Source organism: Schistocerca nitens, chromosome 7 (genome assembly GCF_023898315.1).
Source record: "Schistocerca nitens isolate TAMUIC-IGC-003100 chromosome 7, iqSchNite1.1, whole genome shotgun sequence".
NCBI lineage: Eukaryota > Metazoa > Arthropoda > Insecta > Orthoptera > Acrididae > Schistocerca > Schistocerca nitens.
In genome coordinates this window covers 304,106,446-304,125,918 of record NC_064620.1, presented here as the reverse complement: position 1 = coordinate 304,125,918, position 19,473 = coordinate 304,106,446, and the positions used below count along the sequence as shown (strand labels likewise).

The 19,473-nt window shown below is 41.8% G+C and overlaps 1 protein-coding gene across 2 annotated transcripts in view; it reads right to left on the bottom strand.

Moving 5' to 3' along the window:
* LOC126195406 (probable phospholipid-transporting ATPase IIB) overlaps window positions 1-19,473 on the bottom strand; it is a 192,053-nt gene that overhangs the window by 98,497 nt on the left and 74,083 nt on the right. For both annotated transcript variants that reach the window (XM_049934000.1, XM_049934001.1), the window contains one exon: window positions 18,872-19,201. In XM_049934000.1, the coding sequence (XP_049789957.1) occupies window positions 18,872-19,201 (330 nt within the window). The remainder of the gene's footprint in view (window positions 1-18,871; window positions 19,202-19,473) is intronic.

Below are 19,473 nucleotides of genomic sequence, written 5' to 3'. Positions count from 1 at the left end.
GATGGGAGGCGGGGATGTGATGAACATCCACAATCTCGACATGTGATGCTGGAAGTACAGTGGGAAGACATATGGGCGAACTTCCAGCATTTAAAGCACTACATTGGGAGAGGGATATATGGATTAACATCACAGCGGTAGACCATTACCTTGACCTTCTCGGGTAAGGTGTCACATAGGCCAAGATGAAGGCACCAGTGGCAACCTGATTATCCCTCGGACCCGATGGGCATGCCGGACGAAATGAGCACCTCGCCGCTCTAAATTGGCGTCCAGCTCATTGTCTGACAGCAAAAGAAGGTCCCTGTGAAATACAATACCCTGGATAATATTTAAGCTCTTATGTGGCGCGATGGTAACAGAAACATCCCCCAACTTGTTACAAGTGAGTAAAGCAAGTGACTAGGCAGAGGATGCTGTTTTTACCAAGACTGACCCACACTGCATTTTGGACAAGCCCTCCACCTTCCCAAACTCGTCCTCTAAATGCTCTACAAAAAACAGTGGCTTCATCGAAACAAAGGAGTCCCCATCAGTTCTCATAGATACGAGGTACCGGGGTGAATAAGGTTCGCTGCCATCCTTAGCCTGGCGTTCGATCCATGGTGTGGCCAGCGTCGGGAATGATTTAGGGTCATACTTTCTTGCATTGTACTGAGACTTGGAACACTTAGAGACTGCTGGTGTTTGATCACCAGCAAGTGATGATGTGGTACACTTCATCACGCATCATTCGCCCTGATGCCACCCACTCCAACCAGGGGCCTCCCCACAGGTGCCACTCAGCCGCGGCAAAAGCCACCTGGCAGGATGGCCTTTGCCGAGAGTCCTGATGCCCTAGGGTGATGTGCATCTACTCCTTGGCATACATGGGGAGTTAATGGCACAGGCATCAGCAGAGTGATCTCTATGTTGTCAGGGAGCTACAAACATGCTGGCCCCACCACAACAGACTGGCTACCATGCTGGATATGAGGTGCAAAGAAGTCTATGCTCATCATTGGCGCAAAAAGCGACACTGCATAGTGGGTGGAGGAAAATGCACCCGGGGAGGTGTCCTCGCCCAAGAGATGGAGAATGAGCTGGACTGCAGAGCGACAACGAGTGGGCTGAAGATCTCAAGGCATGACAGACATGATGCACCATGTAAGGAGCCCTTCCCCAATTGGTTCGCTCTTTGGAAAGATTTTGAAAAATGGAGGTCAAACCCTACAGGGGACCATCACATAAAGGCCAAAACATGTGAGACTCTCCTTTTAGTTGCCTCTGATGACAGGCAGGAATATCTCGGGCCTATGTAATCCCGGGACCCGCAAATGGAGGGGGAGGGGGGGGGGGTGGAGTGGCCTGAGAGAAGGACAGTCAACCCACATGGAGAGGTTTAATTCCCCGGAGCTTCTTCCCATGAAGGGAAGACCAGTGGTGATGCTGAAGTGTCACAAGCTGCTGACAGATGGCAACACAGGGATCATCGCAGGGAAAGGAATAACTAGCGGGCTGAGGTACGGGGTCCGCAGCCTTGGCAGCAGTGTCAGTGGCCTTGTTTTGTGTCAGACTGATGTGACCAGGGCCCCAAATAAAAATTACAGCGGCTCTATCAAGAGCGAGTGAGTGAAAACTTTCCTGGACCAGTTACACTAAGGGATGAATGGTGTACAAAACACAAGGTCACTGAGAGAGTTGGAGCGAATGATACAATTGAAAAGCCTTTGTCGCTGGATGTACTGCATGGCTTGATATGGGGCGATGAGCTTTGCTGTAAATACTGAGCAGTGTTCTGGAAGCCGATACTGAAAATTGTTGGTGCCAATGATGAAGGCACACCCGACACCAGTCAGTCAGTCCAAGAGCCATCAGTACACATGAACATATTATTGCGAAGTTCTGTGTGAAGGTCAAGACACTTACAGCAATAGAGCAAGTCTGGAGTAGTGTCCTTAGGGGCGAATGAAGTCCAAGGTGAACATGGACCACCGCATGAAGTCAAGATGGTGAAAGGTTCACACACACTGACAAAGTGGCAGGTAGTGTGAAGTTAAGCTGCCGGAGCAACATCCAAAAGTGAGCTCCAGGAGGTAACAGAGAAGAGGGATGCACCTCATACTGGTGATCAAAGCAGCCATCAAAGGAGACATAGGCTGGGTGGCCATGCATGGCAGTCAAATGGCAAGTGTATCTGCTGAGGAGAACATCACGTCTGTATGACAGTGGGGTTGGTAGCTTCTACTTATTGGCTCTCAACCAGGCTATTGTAAAAGGTGCCAGTGGCCAAATGGATGCCACGTTAGTACATTGTATTGAGACATCGTAAAATGGATGTACGTGCAGATGCATAAACAAAACACACAGAGTCTAGTTTTGAACGGACAAATGATCGGGACAAATGGGGAAGGGTGGCCTGATTTGTTACCTAGAAAGTGCCGCTTAGGACACACAGGACACTGAGGGATTGGGTATGGTGGGTGCCCAGGTAAGACATGTGGATGGGCCAAGAAATTTTCCTACTGAGCATGAGCCCCAGGAATTTCATAGTTTTAATGAATGGAAGAGCAAGAGGCAATGGTGGAAGAAACCCATTGCACCAACAGAAATTCATAATACAAATGGTTATCTCAGTGGAAAAGCAAAAGCCATCGTCATGAGTACAGGCAATCAAGACATTGCTGAAGACACCACTCAAGAAGACATGTCTGTGGAGAACTGCATTAGATTGCAAAGTCATCAACGAAAAGGATGCCAGAGATGCCTGGTGGGAGACAGGCCATAATAGGGTTAATGACTATAGTAAAGAGGGCAACGTTTGGGACAGAGCCCTGAGGCACACAGTTTCCCTGGGTGAAGGTGTCCGACAACGCAGAAACAACACAGACCTTGAAAACTCTGTCTCTTAAAAATTCCTGAAGGAAACGGGGCAGGTGAAGTCGGAAGACCCACGTGTAGAGTGTACGGAAGATACCAGTCCTACAGCATGTGTTGTAGGCTTTCCCCAAATCAAAAATCACGGCAACAGCCAGGTATTTGTGCAGAAAACCATTCATGACATGGGGATCAACAGCAGAACGGCATACTTGAAATCTACATTGTGCAGTTGTTAATAAACTGCGAGACTTGAACCAATATATCAGCTGCGTGTTGTTTTGTTTTGTTTTTAGGGCACAAAAACAACTAGTGTGATATGCACCCATGTCATAACTGTAAAACACATAGACAAAGAGAGGAGTTAAAATGACTACACGTTAATCCCAATCGACAGAAGAGAAGACAGCTAAAAACAGGGACATGGAGAAATGTTTATAAAAGACGCCATGGAAAAACAGAGGTCCTGAACTAAAAATTAGATGTCCTTCACTATCTTGTTACAATGGATACAAATTAAAATGTGGTTGTGCACTAAAACAGATGATAACTCAGACAGCAAACACAAATGAGAACATAAGTGGCTAAAAAAGGGGCATTCCGTCAGGAAATGGCGGACCATCAAAAATTGAGCACATCGTTGTGAGGGAGCACCGCTCAACAAATGGTGATAGCTACAAAGACAGTGTCCGATACGCAACCTAGCTAAAATGATCTCACGGCAAGAAGGCCGAGAGGTGGTCGTCCAAGCCACCAGCAGAGACTTAATAACCCGGAGCTTGTTCACATGAAGGGAGGGCTAACGGTGATGCCAGAGTGACACCACATGCTGACAGATGGAAACACAGAGATCATTGGTGGGAATGTAAGAACTAGTGGACTGAGGTACCAAGACTGCAGACTTGGCAGGAACCTCATTTCCCATCACACCGACATGACCAGGAGCCCACATAAACAACACAGTGGCTCCATCAGGAGTGAGGAAGTGACAGCTTTCCTGGAATCATTGCACTAAGGGATGGACAGTGTACAGCAAACAGAGGCTTCGAAGGGCACAGAGAAGGTCAGAGCAGATGACACAATTGAAAAGCCTGTGTTGCCAGATGCAGTGTGTGGACTGAAACAGGGTGAAGAGCTCTGCTATAAATACTGAGCAGTGTTCAGGAAGCTGATACCAAAAAATGTAGATGCAAATGATGAAGGCACAACCAACACCACAGTCAGTCCAAGAGCCATCAGTGTACACAAAGGTACTATCATGAAGTTCCGTGTGAAGGTCGTGAAACTGAAGGTGATAGAGCAAGGCTGGAGTAGTGCCCTTAGGAAGTGAACAAAGGCCAAGGTGAACAGGGGCTGCCGCATGAAGCCAAGGTGGTGAAGGTTCATACCCATTGGGAAAGTGGCAGGTAGAGTGAAGTTAAACTTTCGGAGCACGGGCTGAAAGCGAGCTGAGGAGGTAACAGAGAAGAGGGACGCACCCCATACTGGCGATCCAAGGAGTCATCGAAGAAGGAGGCATAGGATGGGTGGCCATGCATGGCATACAAGTGGCATGCATATCTGCTAAGGATAAAGTCACGACAGTAGGACAACAGTAGTTCAGCAGCTTCTAGATACAGACTCTCAAATGGGCTAGTGTAATAGGCATCAGCGGCCAAACAGATACCACGGTGGTGGACAGTACTGAGATGGCGTAAAGGGGATGGGTGTGCAGATGCATAAACGAAACACCTATAGTCTATTTATGAAAGGACAAAGGACTGGTACAAAGGGAGGAAGGTGGTTTGATCTGCTGCCTACTAAGTACTACTGAGGACATGTAGGGCGGCATTGAGGGACCGCATACAGCACGCTGCTAGATAAGCCATGTGGGAGGACCAAGAAAGTTTCCTATCAAGTACGAACCCCAGGAATTTTGTACTTTCAACAAACGGAAGAGCAACAGGACCAAGATGTACAGACGGTGGAAGAAACCAATTGTGCTGCCAGAAATTCAAACAAACAGTTTTGTCAGTGGAAAAACAAAAGCCATTGTCTATGCTCCATGAGTAAAGATGGTCACGACGTTGCTGACGATGCCGCTCAAGGAGACAAGTCCACGGAGAACTGCAACAGATGGCAAAATCGTCAACGAAAGAGGGGCCGGACATGCCCAGTGGGAGACAGGTCATAATAGGGTTAATGGCAACAGCAAGGAGGACAATGCTTAGGACAGAACCCTGAGGCACATAGTTTTCCTGGATAAAGGTGTCCGACAAGGCAGAACCCACACATACCTTGAAAACTCAATTCTTAAAAATTCCTGAAGGAAACTGAAGCACCACATGTAGAGAGTACTGAGGATACCAATCCTCCAGCAGGCTTTCTCCAAATTGAAAAACATGGTCAAAGTCTGGAATCTTCGCAGAAAACCATTCATGACATGGGTAGACGAAGTGACGGATGGTCAACTGCAGAATGGCACCCTCAAAATCCACACTGTGTAGTGGTTATTATATTGCGAGACTGTAGCCTCCATACCAGCAGGGCATGAATCATATGATCCATCACCTTGAAAACACAGCTGGTGAGAGAAATGGGGAGGTAGCTAGAAGGAAGGTGTTTGTCCTTACTGGGGTTACGTATGGGTATGACACTGGCTTCACACCAACATCCGGGAAATGTGCCCTCTGCCCAGATTTGATTGTATGAATGAAGCAGAAAGTGCTTGCCCACCAGAGGAAGATGCAACAGCTGAATATGAACATCACCTGACGCTGGGACGAAGGATCGGGATGAAGTGAGAGTGTGATCTAGCTCCCTCATAGTAAATGCGACATTGTAGCACTCACAATTCTGAGAAGAGAAGGGTATTGCCCAAGCCGCCTCCGCTCATATCTGATGGAGGAAGGCAGGGTGACAATGGGAAGCCTGAAATCTCCACAAAATGACAGCTCAAGGTGTTGGAGATAGCAATAGTGTCCACTACGACATTGTCTGCTACTGAAAGGCTGGAAATTGGAGAATGGATCTTGGTCCCAGAGAGCTCTTGAAGGTTGGCCCACATGACCAAAGAGGGAGTGGAACTGTTAAAAGAACCAGTGAATGAAAAATAGCTATCTTTTTTGCTATCCCAAAGAATGCGAGGACACTGTGCACGCAACTGTTTATAATCAATATAGTTTGGCGCCATAGAAGGATGGTTAAAAAACATGGAGAGCACTTCTCCACATGCAAACTGTGTCGCAGCACACCTCACTCCACCAATGGACCGGGACACAGTGTGGTAAATAAAGTTGAACATTCTGCGGAGGTAAGGATACCGTTGGTAATGTATACTATCTGGTCGTCACAACTGGGGAAACGTTGTTTGTCGAAAGTTGACAGGGAGAAGTAAAGCCTCCAGTTGGTCTTAGAAGGCTGCAATTTGGGTTTGCACTTAGGTTGGGTAGGAGTCAGCAATTGTATAGCAAATGGGAAATGGTCACACGATTATAAGTGAGAGAGAATGGGCCACTAAAGACAACAGGCAAGCTGGGTAGTGCAGAATGAGAGGTCCAGGTGTGCATGAAGTCTGAAAGGAATGTGGGTACTCCTTGCTAAGGCAGATGAGGTTGAGATGATTGCAAAGTTCAGCCAAGAGGGCACCTTTGACAGGTTCTGGGAGAGCCCCAAAGGGAATGGTGCACATTAAAGTCACTGAGCAGCAAAAAGAGGTGAGGGAGTTGCTCAGAAAGTTGGAGGAAGTCTGCCCTGGTGACAGAGAATGACAGAGGGACGTGAACGGTACAAATGGAAAAGGTGAAGTCAGGAATAAAAATGCGGACTACAACAGCTTGCAGCCAGGTGTTCAGTGATATGGTGTAACTATGAATGTCATCCCGGATGAACAGCATGACTCCCCCCAAGAGATTGAATGCTGTCCTTGGAGGGGAAGGTCAAAGCGGACCAGAAAGAAATGCGACAGGTAAAAGTGGTCTTGACAACACAATTTTGTTTCCTGGAGGCAGAGAACAAGTGGATGCTGTGATTCCAAGAGCAGCCATAATTCCTCATTGTTGGTTCGAAAACTGTGAACATTCCATTGGAAGAGACTCATGATGAGGAAAGGGGTGTCCCCTCGGTGGCTGCCAAGTGCCAGCCTTCAAAGACTCTCTTCCTTTCAGAAATGAGAGAGAGCGATCTATTTTACATGGTAAAAGAACTTTCTAAAGCTAAGATTGCATAAATGTATGTTTACTTTCAACAACCGGTTTCGACAGACTTCACTGTCGTTTTGAGGTCTTCAAAATTTTTGTTATAAACATGTTTGTTGTGAGATGGAACTTGCACCAAGTTGGCATGTTAGTGGAGGATCCAGCAAGATCTAGAAGGGCGTCGGCATTCTCCCTCGGTCGGTCTGCGGAGTCCAGGGCAGAAAAACAGTTGGCGGTGCACACTGGTGACACTGAGGTCAGCCACTGAAGAGCATCTCCGAGTCAGTGCAGGAGAAGAGCATCTGTCCTTGTTTGATTTCTTGGAGCCTTTGTGGTTGGCAGAGACAATTCAGATGTTTGTTGGCTGCAGGAGTGTAAAAAATCTTCACAGGAGTACTCCTCCTGTCCTTTCCGACCTGCCAGTTGTGTAGCAGGTGAGTTCACCATGTGAGGCACTAGTTGTGTGAACCGTGTGCATTTTATTGTACATGGTGATTTTTCGGATGCAACAACCATGTGTGAGTACTATATATGCTAACATGGTCTTGTACACAAGGTGCTTTGGGACTGTAAACATTTTATTACTCAAAAATCTTTGTATGATGTGCTACATTTTATCCACTAACATGGCAACTTGGTGCAAGTTCCATCTCACAACGAACGTGTTTTATAACAAAAATTTTGAATACCTGGAAACGACAGCGAAGTCTGTCGAAACCGGTTGTTGTAAATAAACATACATTTATGCAATCTTAGCTTTAGAAAGTTCTTTTACCATGTAAAATAGATCACTCACTCTCATTTCTGAAAATGAGAAAATTCATTCTAAGAGCATAAAAGTTTAAGGGGCTCAGTGGAGAAGTACACAAAAAATTGTACTGATTTAATAAAATGTTTTTGCTGTGGAACTATTTATCCAACTACACTTGTATAAATCTCAAACCACTTTGATTGTTGAGTTGCTCATCAGTAGACTTGCTTTACATCAGCCCATATATCTCTATTTGAAGGATACTGTACTACTGATATTATTGATACTCAAAGAACCACATCTGGAATTCATAATCTTACATACAACTGTGTATTTAGTGGAAAAATTGCAGAGCACCTATTCTGGAAGTTTCCTATTAGGTACTATTCCGAGTGGCATGTGTCTGCATATCATGATGTGTCAGTAAAACCTATAATGGAGGAAAGCTTCTAGTAAAATCTAAGGCAGAACATGGCCTTAGAAAAGTGTTGAAGTCCACAATCTGCTCTGTGTTCAAAAGATACAGTTCTGCTTATTGAATGCAGGTCTCTAAAATTGGTCCCTGTATATATAGAGGCAGAGCATGCTCTGTGCATTAAAGTCATCATAGATTATAAATTCTCCCCCACCCCCTCCATGATTTATGGACTTTGCCGTTGGTGGGGAGGCCTGCGTACCTCAGCAGGTGCAACCACAATTGAGGGGTATCTGTTGAGAGGCCAGACAAATGTGTGGTTCCTGAAGAAGGGCAGCAGCCTTTTCCGTAGTTAGAGGGGCAACAGTCTGGATGATTTGACTGATCTGGCCTTGTAACATTAACCGAAACAGGTTTGCTATGCTGTTACTGCAAACGACTGAAAGAAAGGGGAAACAGCAGCCGTAATTTTTCCCGAGGGCATGCAGCTTTACTGTGTATTTAATGATGATGGTGTCCTCTTGGGTAAAATATTCCGGATATAAAATAGTCCCCAATTTGGATCTCCGGGTGTGGACTACACACAAGGACGTCGTTATCAGGAGAAAGAAAACTGGCGTTCTACAGATCAGAGCAGGGAATGTCAGATCCCTTAGCTGGGCAGGTAGGTTTGAAAATTTAAAAAGGAAATGGATATGTTAAAGTTAGATATAGTGGGAATTTGTGAGGTTCAGTGGCAGGAGAAACAAGACTTCTGGTCAGGTGAATACAGGGTTGTAAATACAAAATGCAGGAGTAAGTTAAATAATGAATAAAAAAATAGGAGTACGGGTAAGCTGATATAAACAGCATAGTGAACGCATTATTGCAGCCAAGATATACACGAAGCCCATGCCTACCACAGTAGTACAAGGTTATAAACCAACTAGCTCCACAGATGACAAAGAGATTGAAGAAAGGTATGATGAGACAAAAGAAATTATTCAGACAGTGAAGGGAAATGAACATTTAATAGTCATGGGGGACTGGAATTTGATAGTAGGAAAAAGAAGAGAAGGAAAAGTAGTAGGTGAGTATGGAATGGGGGTAAGGAATGAAAGAGGAAGCTGCCTGGTAGAATTTTGCACAGAGCACAACTTAATCACAGCTAACACTTGGTTTAAGAATCATGAAAGCAGGTTATGTACATGGAAGAGGCCTGGAGACACTGGAAGGTTTCAGATAGATTATATAATGGTAAGATAGAGATTTGGCAACCAGGTTTTAAATTGTAAGACTTTTCCAGGGGCAGATGTGGACTCTGACCACAATCTGTTGGTTATGAACTATAGATTAAAACTGAAGAAAACTGCAAAAAGGTGGGAATTTAAGAAGATGGGACCTGGATAAACTGAAAGAACCAGAGCTTGTAGAGAATTTCAGACAAAGAAGAATGGGTAGCTTTGAGAGATGAAATATTGGAGGTGATCAAGTAGGTAGAAATACAAGGGCTAGTACAAATCCTTAGGTCACAGAAAAGATACTGAATTTAATTGACGAAAGGAGAAAATACAAAAATGCAAGACAAGAAACAGGCAAAAAGGAGTACCAACGTCTCAAAAATGAAATAGACAGGCAGTGCAAAATGGCTAGAGGACAAATGTAAGGATGTAGAGGAATGTATCATTAGGGGTAAGATAGATACTGCCTACAGGAAAATTAAAGAGACCTTTGGAGAAAAGAGAACCACTTGTATGAATATCAAGAACTCAGATGGAAAACCAGAGCTAAGCAAGGAAGGGAAAGCAGAAAGGTGGAAGGAGTATATAGAGGGTACTTGAGGGCAATATTGTTGAAATGGAAGAGGACGTAGGTGAAGATGAAATGGGAGATATGATACTGCATGAAGAATCTGACAGAGCACTGGAAGACCTAAGTTGAAACATGGCCCTGGGAGTAGACAACATTCCATTAGAGCTACTGATAGCCTTCCATCTGGTGAGCAAGATGTATGAGACAAGCAAAATACCTCCAGACTTCAAGCAGAATATAATAATTCCAATTTAAAAGAAGGCAAGTGCTGACACCCGTGAAAATTACCAAACTATCAGTTTAATAAGTGACAGCTACTAACACGAATTCTTTACAGATAAAGGTAAAAACTGATAGAAGCCGACCTCAGGGAAGATCAGTTTGGATTCCCTGGAAATGGTGGAACACATGAGGCAATACTGACCCTACAACTTATCTTAGAAGATAGATTAAAAAAAGACAAACCTATTTTTCTAGCATTTGTAGGCTTAGAGAAAGATTTTGAAAATGGTGACTGGAATACTCTCTTTCAAATTCTGAAGGTGGCAGGGGTGAAATACAGGGAGCGAAAGGCTATTTACAATTTGTACAGAAACCGGATGGCAGTCATAAGTGTCTAGGGGCATGAAAGGGAAACAGTGGTTCGAAAGGGAGTGAGACAGGATTGTAGCCTATCCCCGATGTTATTCTATCTGTATACTGAGCATGCGGTAAAGGAAACAACAGAAAAATTTGGAGTAGGAATTAAAATCCATGGAAAAGATATAAAAACTTTGAGGTTCGCCGATGACATTGTAATTCTGTCAGAGGCAGCAAAGGACCTGGAAGAGCAGCTAAACCGAATGGATAGTTTCTTGAAAGGAGGATACAAGACAAATATCAACAAAAACAGAACGAGGATAATGGACTGTAGTAGAATTAAATCAGGTGATGCTGAGGGAATTAGATTAGGAAATGAGACACTTAAAGTAGTAGATGAGTTTTGCTATTTGGGGAGCAAAATAACTGATGATGGTTGAAGTAGAGAGGATATAAAATGTAGACTGTCAATGGCAAGGAATGCGTTTCTGATGAAGAGAAATTTGTTAAAATTGAGTGTAGATTTAAAATGTCACCAAGTCTTTTCTGAAAGTATTTGTATGGAGTGTAGCCCTGTATGGAAGTGAAACATGGACAATAAATAGTTTAGACAAGACAAGAATAGAAGCTTCCAAACGTGGTGCTACAGAAGAATGCTGAAGATTAGATGGGTACATCACATAACTAACAAGGAGGTACTGAACAGAATTGGGGAGAAGAGGAATTTGGGGCACAACTTGACTAGAAGATGGGATCAGTTGGTAGCACATGTTCTAAGGGATTAAGGGATCACCAATGTAGTACTGGAGGGCAGCATAGAGGGAGACCAAGAGATTAATGCACTAAGCAGATTCAGAAGGTTGCAGTAGGTAATTGGAGATGAAAAAGCTTGCACAGGATAGAGTAGCATGGAGATCTACATCAAACCAGTCTCTCGACTGAAGACCACAAGAAGAACAACAACAACAACAGATTATAAATAATGAGGAAATTTCCAAAATGAGATTTTGGAAAGTTTAATTTTGTTGGCTGGTAAATCAATTTACTCTCATTATACAGGGTGATTCAAAATTCCTATTACAGGTTTCTAAGGGTTGTACATGAGGCCTGATAGTTGGAATTTTGATAAGGAACCCATGTTCGGAAAGGTACCATTTGGAAAACATTTTCAAATCTTCCACTTCACAGTATGCACAAAAGCTGATAACAGGATGCCTTCATCAGGCCCTGTTGTAGTTATGACAACATATAACCGCTTCCTCCGACTACAACAACAGCTGCGAGAAATTTGTATGTTCACAACTAGGAGGGTTAACTGTAGGGCTCCACAGATGCACTGCACTCTTTACTTTGAAGAGGATATTCTTCATTATGTAGAAGAGAACCTGAAGACAAGAACTTGAAACACTGCCCCGCCATGTGCTCCTGCAGCACACAGATCAGTCTCTCTGTCTCTAGCATGTGTTTACAATAAAGTGTGAGGTCTGAAAGTGATCCAATCCTCAAACTGATTTTACATGCCAATGGAACATTTCCGGACATAGGTTCCTTATCAAAACTTCACCTACTAAGTCTTCTCTATAATCCCTAGAAGCCTGTAATAGGAATTCTGAATCACAGAACAGTGTTACAGCTTCTACTTGAATGTCAATGATGAGGAGGGGAAACATGGAACAATACTGACCAACCCCAATCACTTCTGTGATGGCTACAATGTTAAATCTTCCAAATAAACCTTTTGCAACCAGTTGACTCTTAGTTCGAACATTAGTTCCCCCATATTTGGAACCATATAATCAAAGATATTTTATTTGATCCTTTCACATTTTCATTAAGACAAGGAAACAGTTAACAAGGTAGGTGATTGAGGAGCTTTTTTACTTATATTTCCTTCAGTGCAGATTCTGGTGATTTTGTAACTGCAAACAACATAGTTGACTCCTTTCAGTTGACCAGTTGTGCTTGAACTACAAACTATGATATGGAATACTCTTATCTGTAGTCAACACATTTTTCTGAAGGACTATCACTGGTCTGTGCACTTTCAGCTATACAAATTCATGGCAGCATCAGTTGGAACAGTTGGCTGTAGCTGTTCTGAGAAAAAATAGTGGTTTTTCTGTGTTTAAAATACTGTATTTACTTTGAGAACTTCATTACGTGTATTTTCATTTCATCTATACACTTGGGGAAGTTTGTATGTTGCGAACACAATTTCAATAACACATCATTTGTGTTTGAGATAGTGAATATTAGTGAATTTTTACTATTAGTGATTTTCTGTTCTGTTCCACTTGTGTATGGGGTGAGAGAATGTTCTCTAATCTCTCTTACTCTCACAAGCCCTATACAAGATACCTCTGGAGGCAGCACAACAGGATCCACCAACTATTGAGCTTCTCGGTTAGACTACTGTATGGACTACACTAGTCAGTTAAGATCCCAACAGCATGTCTCTGCATTTGTTTGATATCTGCAGTTATGCATACTTGACACGAATCGAAACAATAGAGAAATAATAGAGAATTTGTCATACATGCATCAGTGTGTAGTTGCAATACACTTTCTCAGAAGCTGCCCCCCACCCCACCCCCAACAATCTAACACTTCATTCCTCTTTTCAACAACTGATTTTACATATTCATTCTTTTCATATCACTTTGAAGTGTTATCCCTAAATTTTTAAACAATTTTTTGGACTCCAAAAGTTCATCATTACCGTAATAACCTGAATTCTCTCTCTTTGTTGTGGGTGTTACATAATTATCAGTATTTAAAGGGAGCATTCACTCATTACACCAGTAATGTCATGTTATTCAGCGATTGCATCTGACTGCCATAATCACCGTTTGAGAAGATGGAGCTGGCTCCTGGATAGACAGGCTGTATCTCCTGTAAATGGGATGCCCTGCTGCCTCGGAGGATGATTGTTTTGAACACGTTTCCATACACAGTTTATTCGTCTCCTGTGCACCAAAAACATTGGAGATTTTACAGGGTACCAGAAGAAAAATAAACTGCAGATGGAAACCTGTGCCCCAAACCATCACAGAGGCAACAGAGCATCACATTCATAGGAGACAAGGCTTGTCTACGCAGCAGCTAGCTCCATCTTCTCCACTGACAATGTGGCAATCAGTTCAATCTCTCAAGGTCATGTTTGCTGCCAAATAGGTGGCTTAGTGGCAGCCGCCAGCCGCTATAACTTCGACATTCAGTAGCGTTGTTGGATGAAATTTCCAGACACAATTTTATCCTCAATTTGACTTCTACAACCTGTCAAAGCTTGTTGGTATTGTTTTGTAATGTCTGTCTGTGTGTGTGTGTGTGTGTGTGTGTGTGTGTGTGTGTGTGTGTGTGTGTGTGTGTGTGTGTGTGTGTGGAGGGGGGGGGGGGCTGGCCCCATCAAATTTCCTATGTTCACAATGTTAACTTACATCTGATTTTGAGTTCGCATTTTTATTATTTTCCTGTGATTTATGCTTTATGAACAAATTTTCATGGAGAAAAGAACTGATGTAGATGATGTAAATGACGCTGGCTGTCACCCAATGTTTATGAACATTAGTGGTAATGTCTCATGACACCAGGACCTTCTACTCAGCAGATCTGAACTAGTAAAAGACTGAACAATCCGTGAGTTTATCTGCTGCTGCTGCCAAGTGCTACTCGACTACTTGGTGTGATGGGTGTAGGGAGTAAATAGCTTTGTTTGAATAATAAAGGCATCATGACCAGTCACCACTAATTCCAAATAGTCTCTACTGCGCATGTGCAGCTTCGTGATTTTTGTTACCATCTTGGCACCTTTGTGTTATTCAAACCGTATTTAGTGTGTCTCATTGTTTGGCCACTTGTAGTGCTACCTTGCTAGCTTTGATCACTTTGCATCACTCAAATGTTTTTGGTTTTTAACACAGCATCAATTACATCTGTTTCATGCTTAGCAAGACATGTTTCGAGAATTTATTCTCGTTGTCAAGTGTAAATATTTACGTAAGTATTCTCTGCGATGTTTCAAAAATAATGTGAGTCATAGTTTGCCTGTGTGTCATTTTCTACATAACTGAGGAGACACGGTATCTGATAACCTCAAAAAGATGATTACAGTACAGGAAACACAGAACAATACATATGCAAACACCACACAAAACATTTATACTTGACAACGACAATAAATTCTCAAAACGTGTCGTGCTAAGGTTGAAAAGTTATGTTAACTGGTGCAGTGTTTCATTATTTACATAATGAATGACAGCAGCAAGCTTTCCAATAACATCAATTTTGATGTACGAAATAAAGTCAAAAGTTTCAACTTCCCAGACAGTTACCAGTCCTAGTTGCATCAGTGGTTTTATTGAATAATAAACCATAATTATAATAAACAAGTCTCTGACAAGTATTTTGCTGACTATTATGTACATATATCAAACAACATGCAAAAATGCAAGGGGGGGATGCTTAAGACATTATTTCCCACATTCTACACCACTTTTTTCAACTCATTTGAAAAGTGTAAAAGCAGGGTTTCACTGTATATATACAGTGGTCAGAATCAGTATGAATAGTTTATAAGGGTGTTGCAGTGTAGGCTGTGCTGAGAAATAATTGTTAAGAGAGAGAGAGAGAGAGAGAGAGAGAGAGAGAGAGAGAGAGAGAGAGAGAGAAAGAGAGAGAGAAAACAATATACTGTGCTGTTTCTGCGTTAATTAGCAGTGAAGATAGCTGTTGTGCATGCAAATTCAAGCAGCCTGCCAGAGACAGTGTCACCACACATTCTTCGTTTGCTTTCCAAAACTGAACAAGATAGCAATTCAAAAATTGGACATGGGACGGTAGGAAGGACCGAAACCAAGCCAAAGGCTGAGCAGTCTCGAGTGCTATCATTTATGCAATTAGAACAACCGATTTATGCAATTAGAACAACCGATACTAATTGCATCTGGTGGGTCACTTGAAATTGCATGTGCAATGGCCTAATTGGCTAACTTCAATGCTAATTAACTAGTAAACAGCATGACATATCAAACTTTTTCTTCATCATTATTTCTCAGCACATCCTACCCATCAACAACCTTGCAAGCTTTTCAGTCTATTTCTGAGCACCCTGTATATGGCAGATATGTATTTTCTAGGATTCATGGTGTATTAAGCATAACATCCAACACAAATTCCACTGGGGTATAGTGCCTTCATTTTCTGTAAGTCTTAATTGGTTTTCATTACTGGTATCCTCTATTTAACACTTAGAATGGAACATCCATCAGACAGACAGATATGGTTTACATTTTATCCTCTACAGGCACTGAAAATAGCCCTATGGTTGTAGCCAGTTACAAGAGTCTCATTTGGTATTTCATCATATTGCAGTGAAGATCTTATGCATCGTCATGCCAAATTTATTGAACAAAACGTGTTTCCATTCCAGACCCACACCACTTCATGGGTAGATGTTTCAGGTAAGAGCAAATATTCACCCACCCACAGACTGATGTTCATGAAATCGCACTATTGTGCCTCACAGGCAGATAATCCAATTACTTCTTTAAATTCTTTTACATGACATTTTTAATTACCTTATTACAATACAGGTTAATTTATGCTATAGTGAGTTTGTTTAGAGGAATTTGGAGTGAATAACTTTGTTAATAAAATCACAGCTACCAAATTACTAATATTTAAGTGCAGTTTCAGTTCTTTTTAGCATGGTTCTCTTTCTTTATAAATTACAATATTACTTGTTTGAAATATTTTCTATATCTAGGCATGTACTTTACGATCTATAAATTTTGATTTGATTTATTGTGGCTCATTCATTTTGCTATTGTTTCTTGGTTATTTGCTAGTTTATAAAGTTAGGCAGGTTCTCTTTTTACAACTCTTCATTAATTACAGTCAACAAGGAATTCCTAGCATCTATTGGTTCCTAACTCATGCTGCTTGTTTAAAGTGTAATGGCTGGAAAAATATCTGCAAATGTCTCTAACACAAACAGATGAATTATGCATATGCTGGAGGAGATTTTTTCTGAAGACCCTGACTCTACAGTGATTTATATGTTCCTGATGAAAGCGATCTGTCAATGGTAGGACACTACACAGGCCAAAATATCCGAAAACGAACTGGTTGAGAATATTTTATATGAAGAGACTGCAACTATTATTACTAAAATCAGCATGAACAAGCTGAAAATAAAAGAGCAATCTCAATTCTGATCATAGTGTGCCAGATACTACAAACGTGGAATGTGACCCTTCAAGTTCACTACGTGTTCCAAATTCCTCTATTAATTTATCTCAGAACTATCTAAGTAACTGTTCATTATTTCTGTATAGCTAAAATATTTAACATTAGTGACAAAACTTTGTTTGAGACCGATGGAGTTTCCTTCTGAAATTGAATAAAAAATTAAAATCTTTATATAGCGGAGATGCTGAGCCGCGATAGACACAATAAAAAGATTCACACACTCATAGCTTTTGGCCATTAAGGCCTTTGTCAGCAGTAGACACACACACACACACACACACACACACACACACACACACACACACACACCTGCAGTCTCAGAGAGTGTAGTTTCAGCTCTCTGAGACTGCAGATGTGTGTGCAAGTTGCGCTTGTGTGTGTGTGTGTGTGTGTGTGTGTGTGTGTGTGTGTGTGTGTCTACTGCTGACAAAGGCCTTAATGGCCGAAAGCTATTAGTGTTTGAATCTTTTTATTGTGCCTATCACGGTTCAGCATCTCCACTATATGGTGAGTAGCAACTTTCCTTCTCTAGTATTGTTACATTCCATCCTGGATTTTCCATTGTTTGATTAAATTAAAATCTTTGAATTTCAACATGTATTTAATTCCATTTTAAATTTTCAGATATATCCCAGTGTTCAACAATGGTTTAATATACATCAGAAAAAGGTAATATTCGCCTCGCAGGCAGACATTAAAACTCCCTATCCACCTCCAAGGCAGACATTCCCAAGAATGCACTGTAAAATGATGTTCCTATCTAAGTGTTAAGTATCACTCACCTGTGGATCTATGCACAAATTGAATGTGGTACAGTAATATTCTGTTTTTATATGTGGAATTTAATATTTTAGCTTTCTGACTGTTGTCTTCAGTTTAAACATCAGACTTACTTACAAGGGCCTGAATAAAAGGTTCAGAGCTGTTAATCAGCTCTACATATGGCCTGTCTATCACTCCTACCAAACACAGAAACTCTCCGAACTTTCTTGATTTTTACACATTTGGACTGTCCGACTATTAACTAATCAGCTGATTTCATGATTCCTACTATATTTTGTACAATTTTATGTATGTAAACAGGTGGTAGCGCTTCCCGTTTGACAACAAGGAAAACTATTTTCAGAAACTTTCTATTTTCTGTATTACACTATAGTTACTTCTGATGTGTCACATAAAAAGGCAGTTTCCTTTTGTTTTTAAGTAGATGGTGTTACTCTCCTAACCTGCAGGAACTGTCTGAAAACATTAGTATAATGAGAATTTATGTAAATGAAAGAATCAACTCAAAACAGAGCCCTGTATGCATGGCAAGTCTAAATGGGAGGCTACAGACTTCCCAGAAGTTGCTCACTAATTAGAGTTTCCCTTGAGCACATTCATGACTATGAAGTTAATCTTCTTTCTTCCCTTTTAGTAAATAAAATGAAAAAGCAGTACGTATCTGTCCACAAAACAGGTAAAGATCCCCAGTCTTTAACATGCACACAATGTTCCTCCATCATGTCTTACAAAGAAAACTGAAACATCTGAGGGCATTTGCAATGTTCTGAACACAGTTTTTGCCGGCCTCAAGTTCGAAATCCCTTGGCTCATGACATGCATACCTGATTGTTACTGGCCAAGATCCACTGGAAGAACGTACATCTCATGTAAAATTCAGTTCCTTTTAAAAATAAGTATGTACAAAATTGATATCCCATGCACCTATTAAGATATTTTTGTGTTCAATATGCAATACACATACAATACTTTGCTAACGGTCTCTAATGAAGTTAAGTTGTTACACGTCTGAATACACCATAAGACAACACTAGTACCGGAAACTTGTGTCAATTAAATATGAATTATCAAGCACAGTAGGCTTTCTTGGCAAGTTACACTCATGAAACCTTATAGTCTCAACCAAGTAACATTTCTCTAAAGATAGAAATATTCTGGACAATTGTTTCTCCCCACGACTTAATAAAATACAATGAGGAGCAACTTCCAACTGTGTTTGTGAGCCACAGTGTACTACAACTTAAGATGCTTCAATAGTTCATTTCCCTTTACCTCATCTGGGCTAGAGGCCTGGTACACACAACTCTGCTGATTCTTCTGCCAATAATGCTGATCTGCTTCTGTCTGACTCTCAACTGACACAGGGCTTTCCAGTGATCTACCAGCTACTGCTTCTGGTTCTTCCTCCCACACAGGTGTCACGTTATGGCAGAGTGCCACAGCCTTGACTGCTTCCTGCACCCGAGTCACCTCCGAGCGTCGCACTTTTGTTCCAGAAACCGATCCAGATGTACCTAGTGGCATTAGCAGCACTTCACGAGTTGGAGAAGGGCCATCTGACTGCTGATGCTGGGAATATGCTGTTTTCAAGTGTGATGCCACCTGAAATTGGTGGACATGACAAATAATATAATGTTTAATAAAGAAAGTCAAGAATCATATGAATACACAAAAGAGATACATACTGCATGTGGTTGTACCAATCAGGGTGTTAAATGATGTCATGAGTGTCCATATCTTATTTATGCATAACACACATAGTCAACACATTCTTCTATGAAATTACACACATGAACTTACTTCGATATATACAGATACAGACAAGAACATAAATGCACATAAAAATCAATGAAACAGAACACATCCTGATTAGC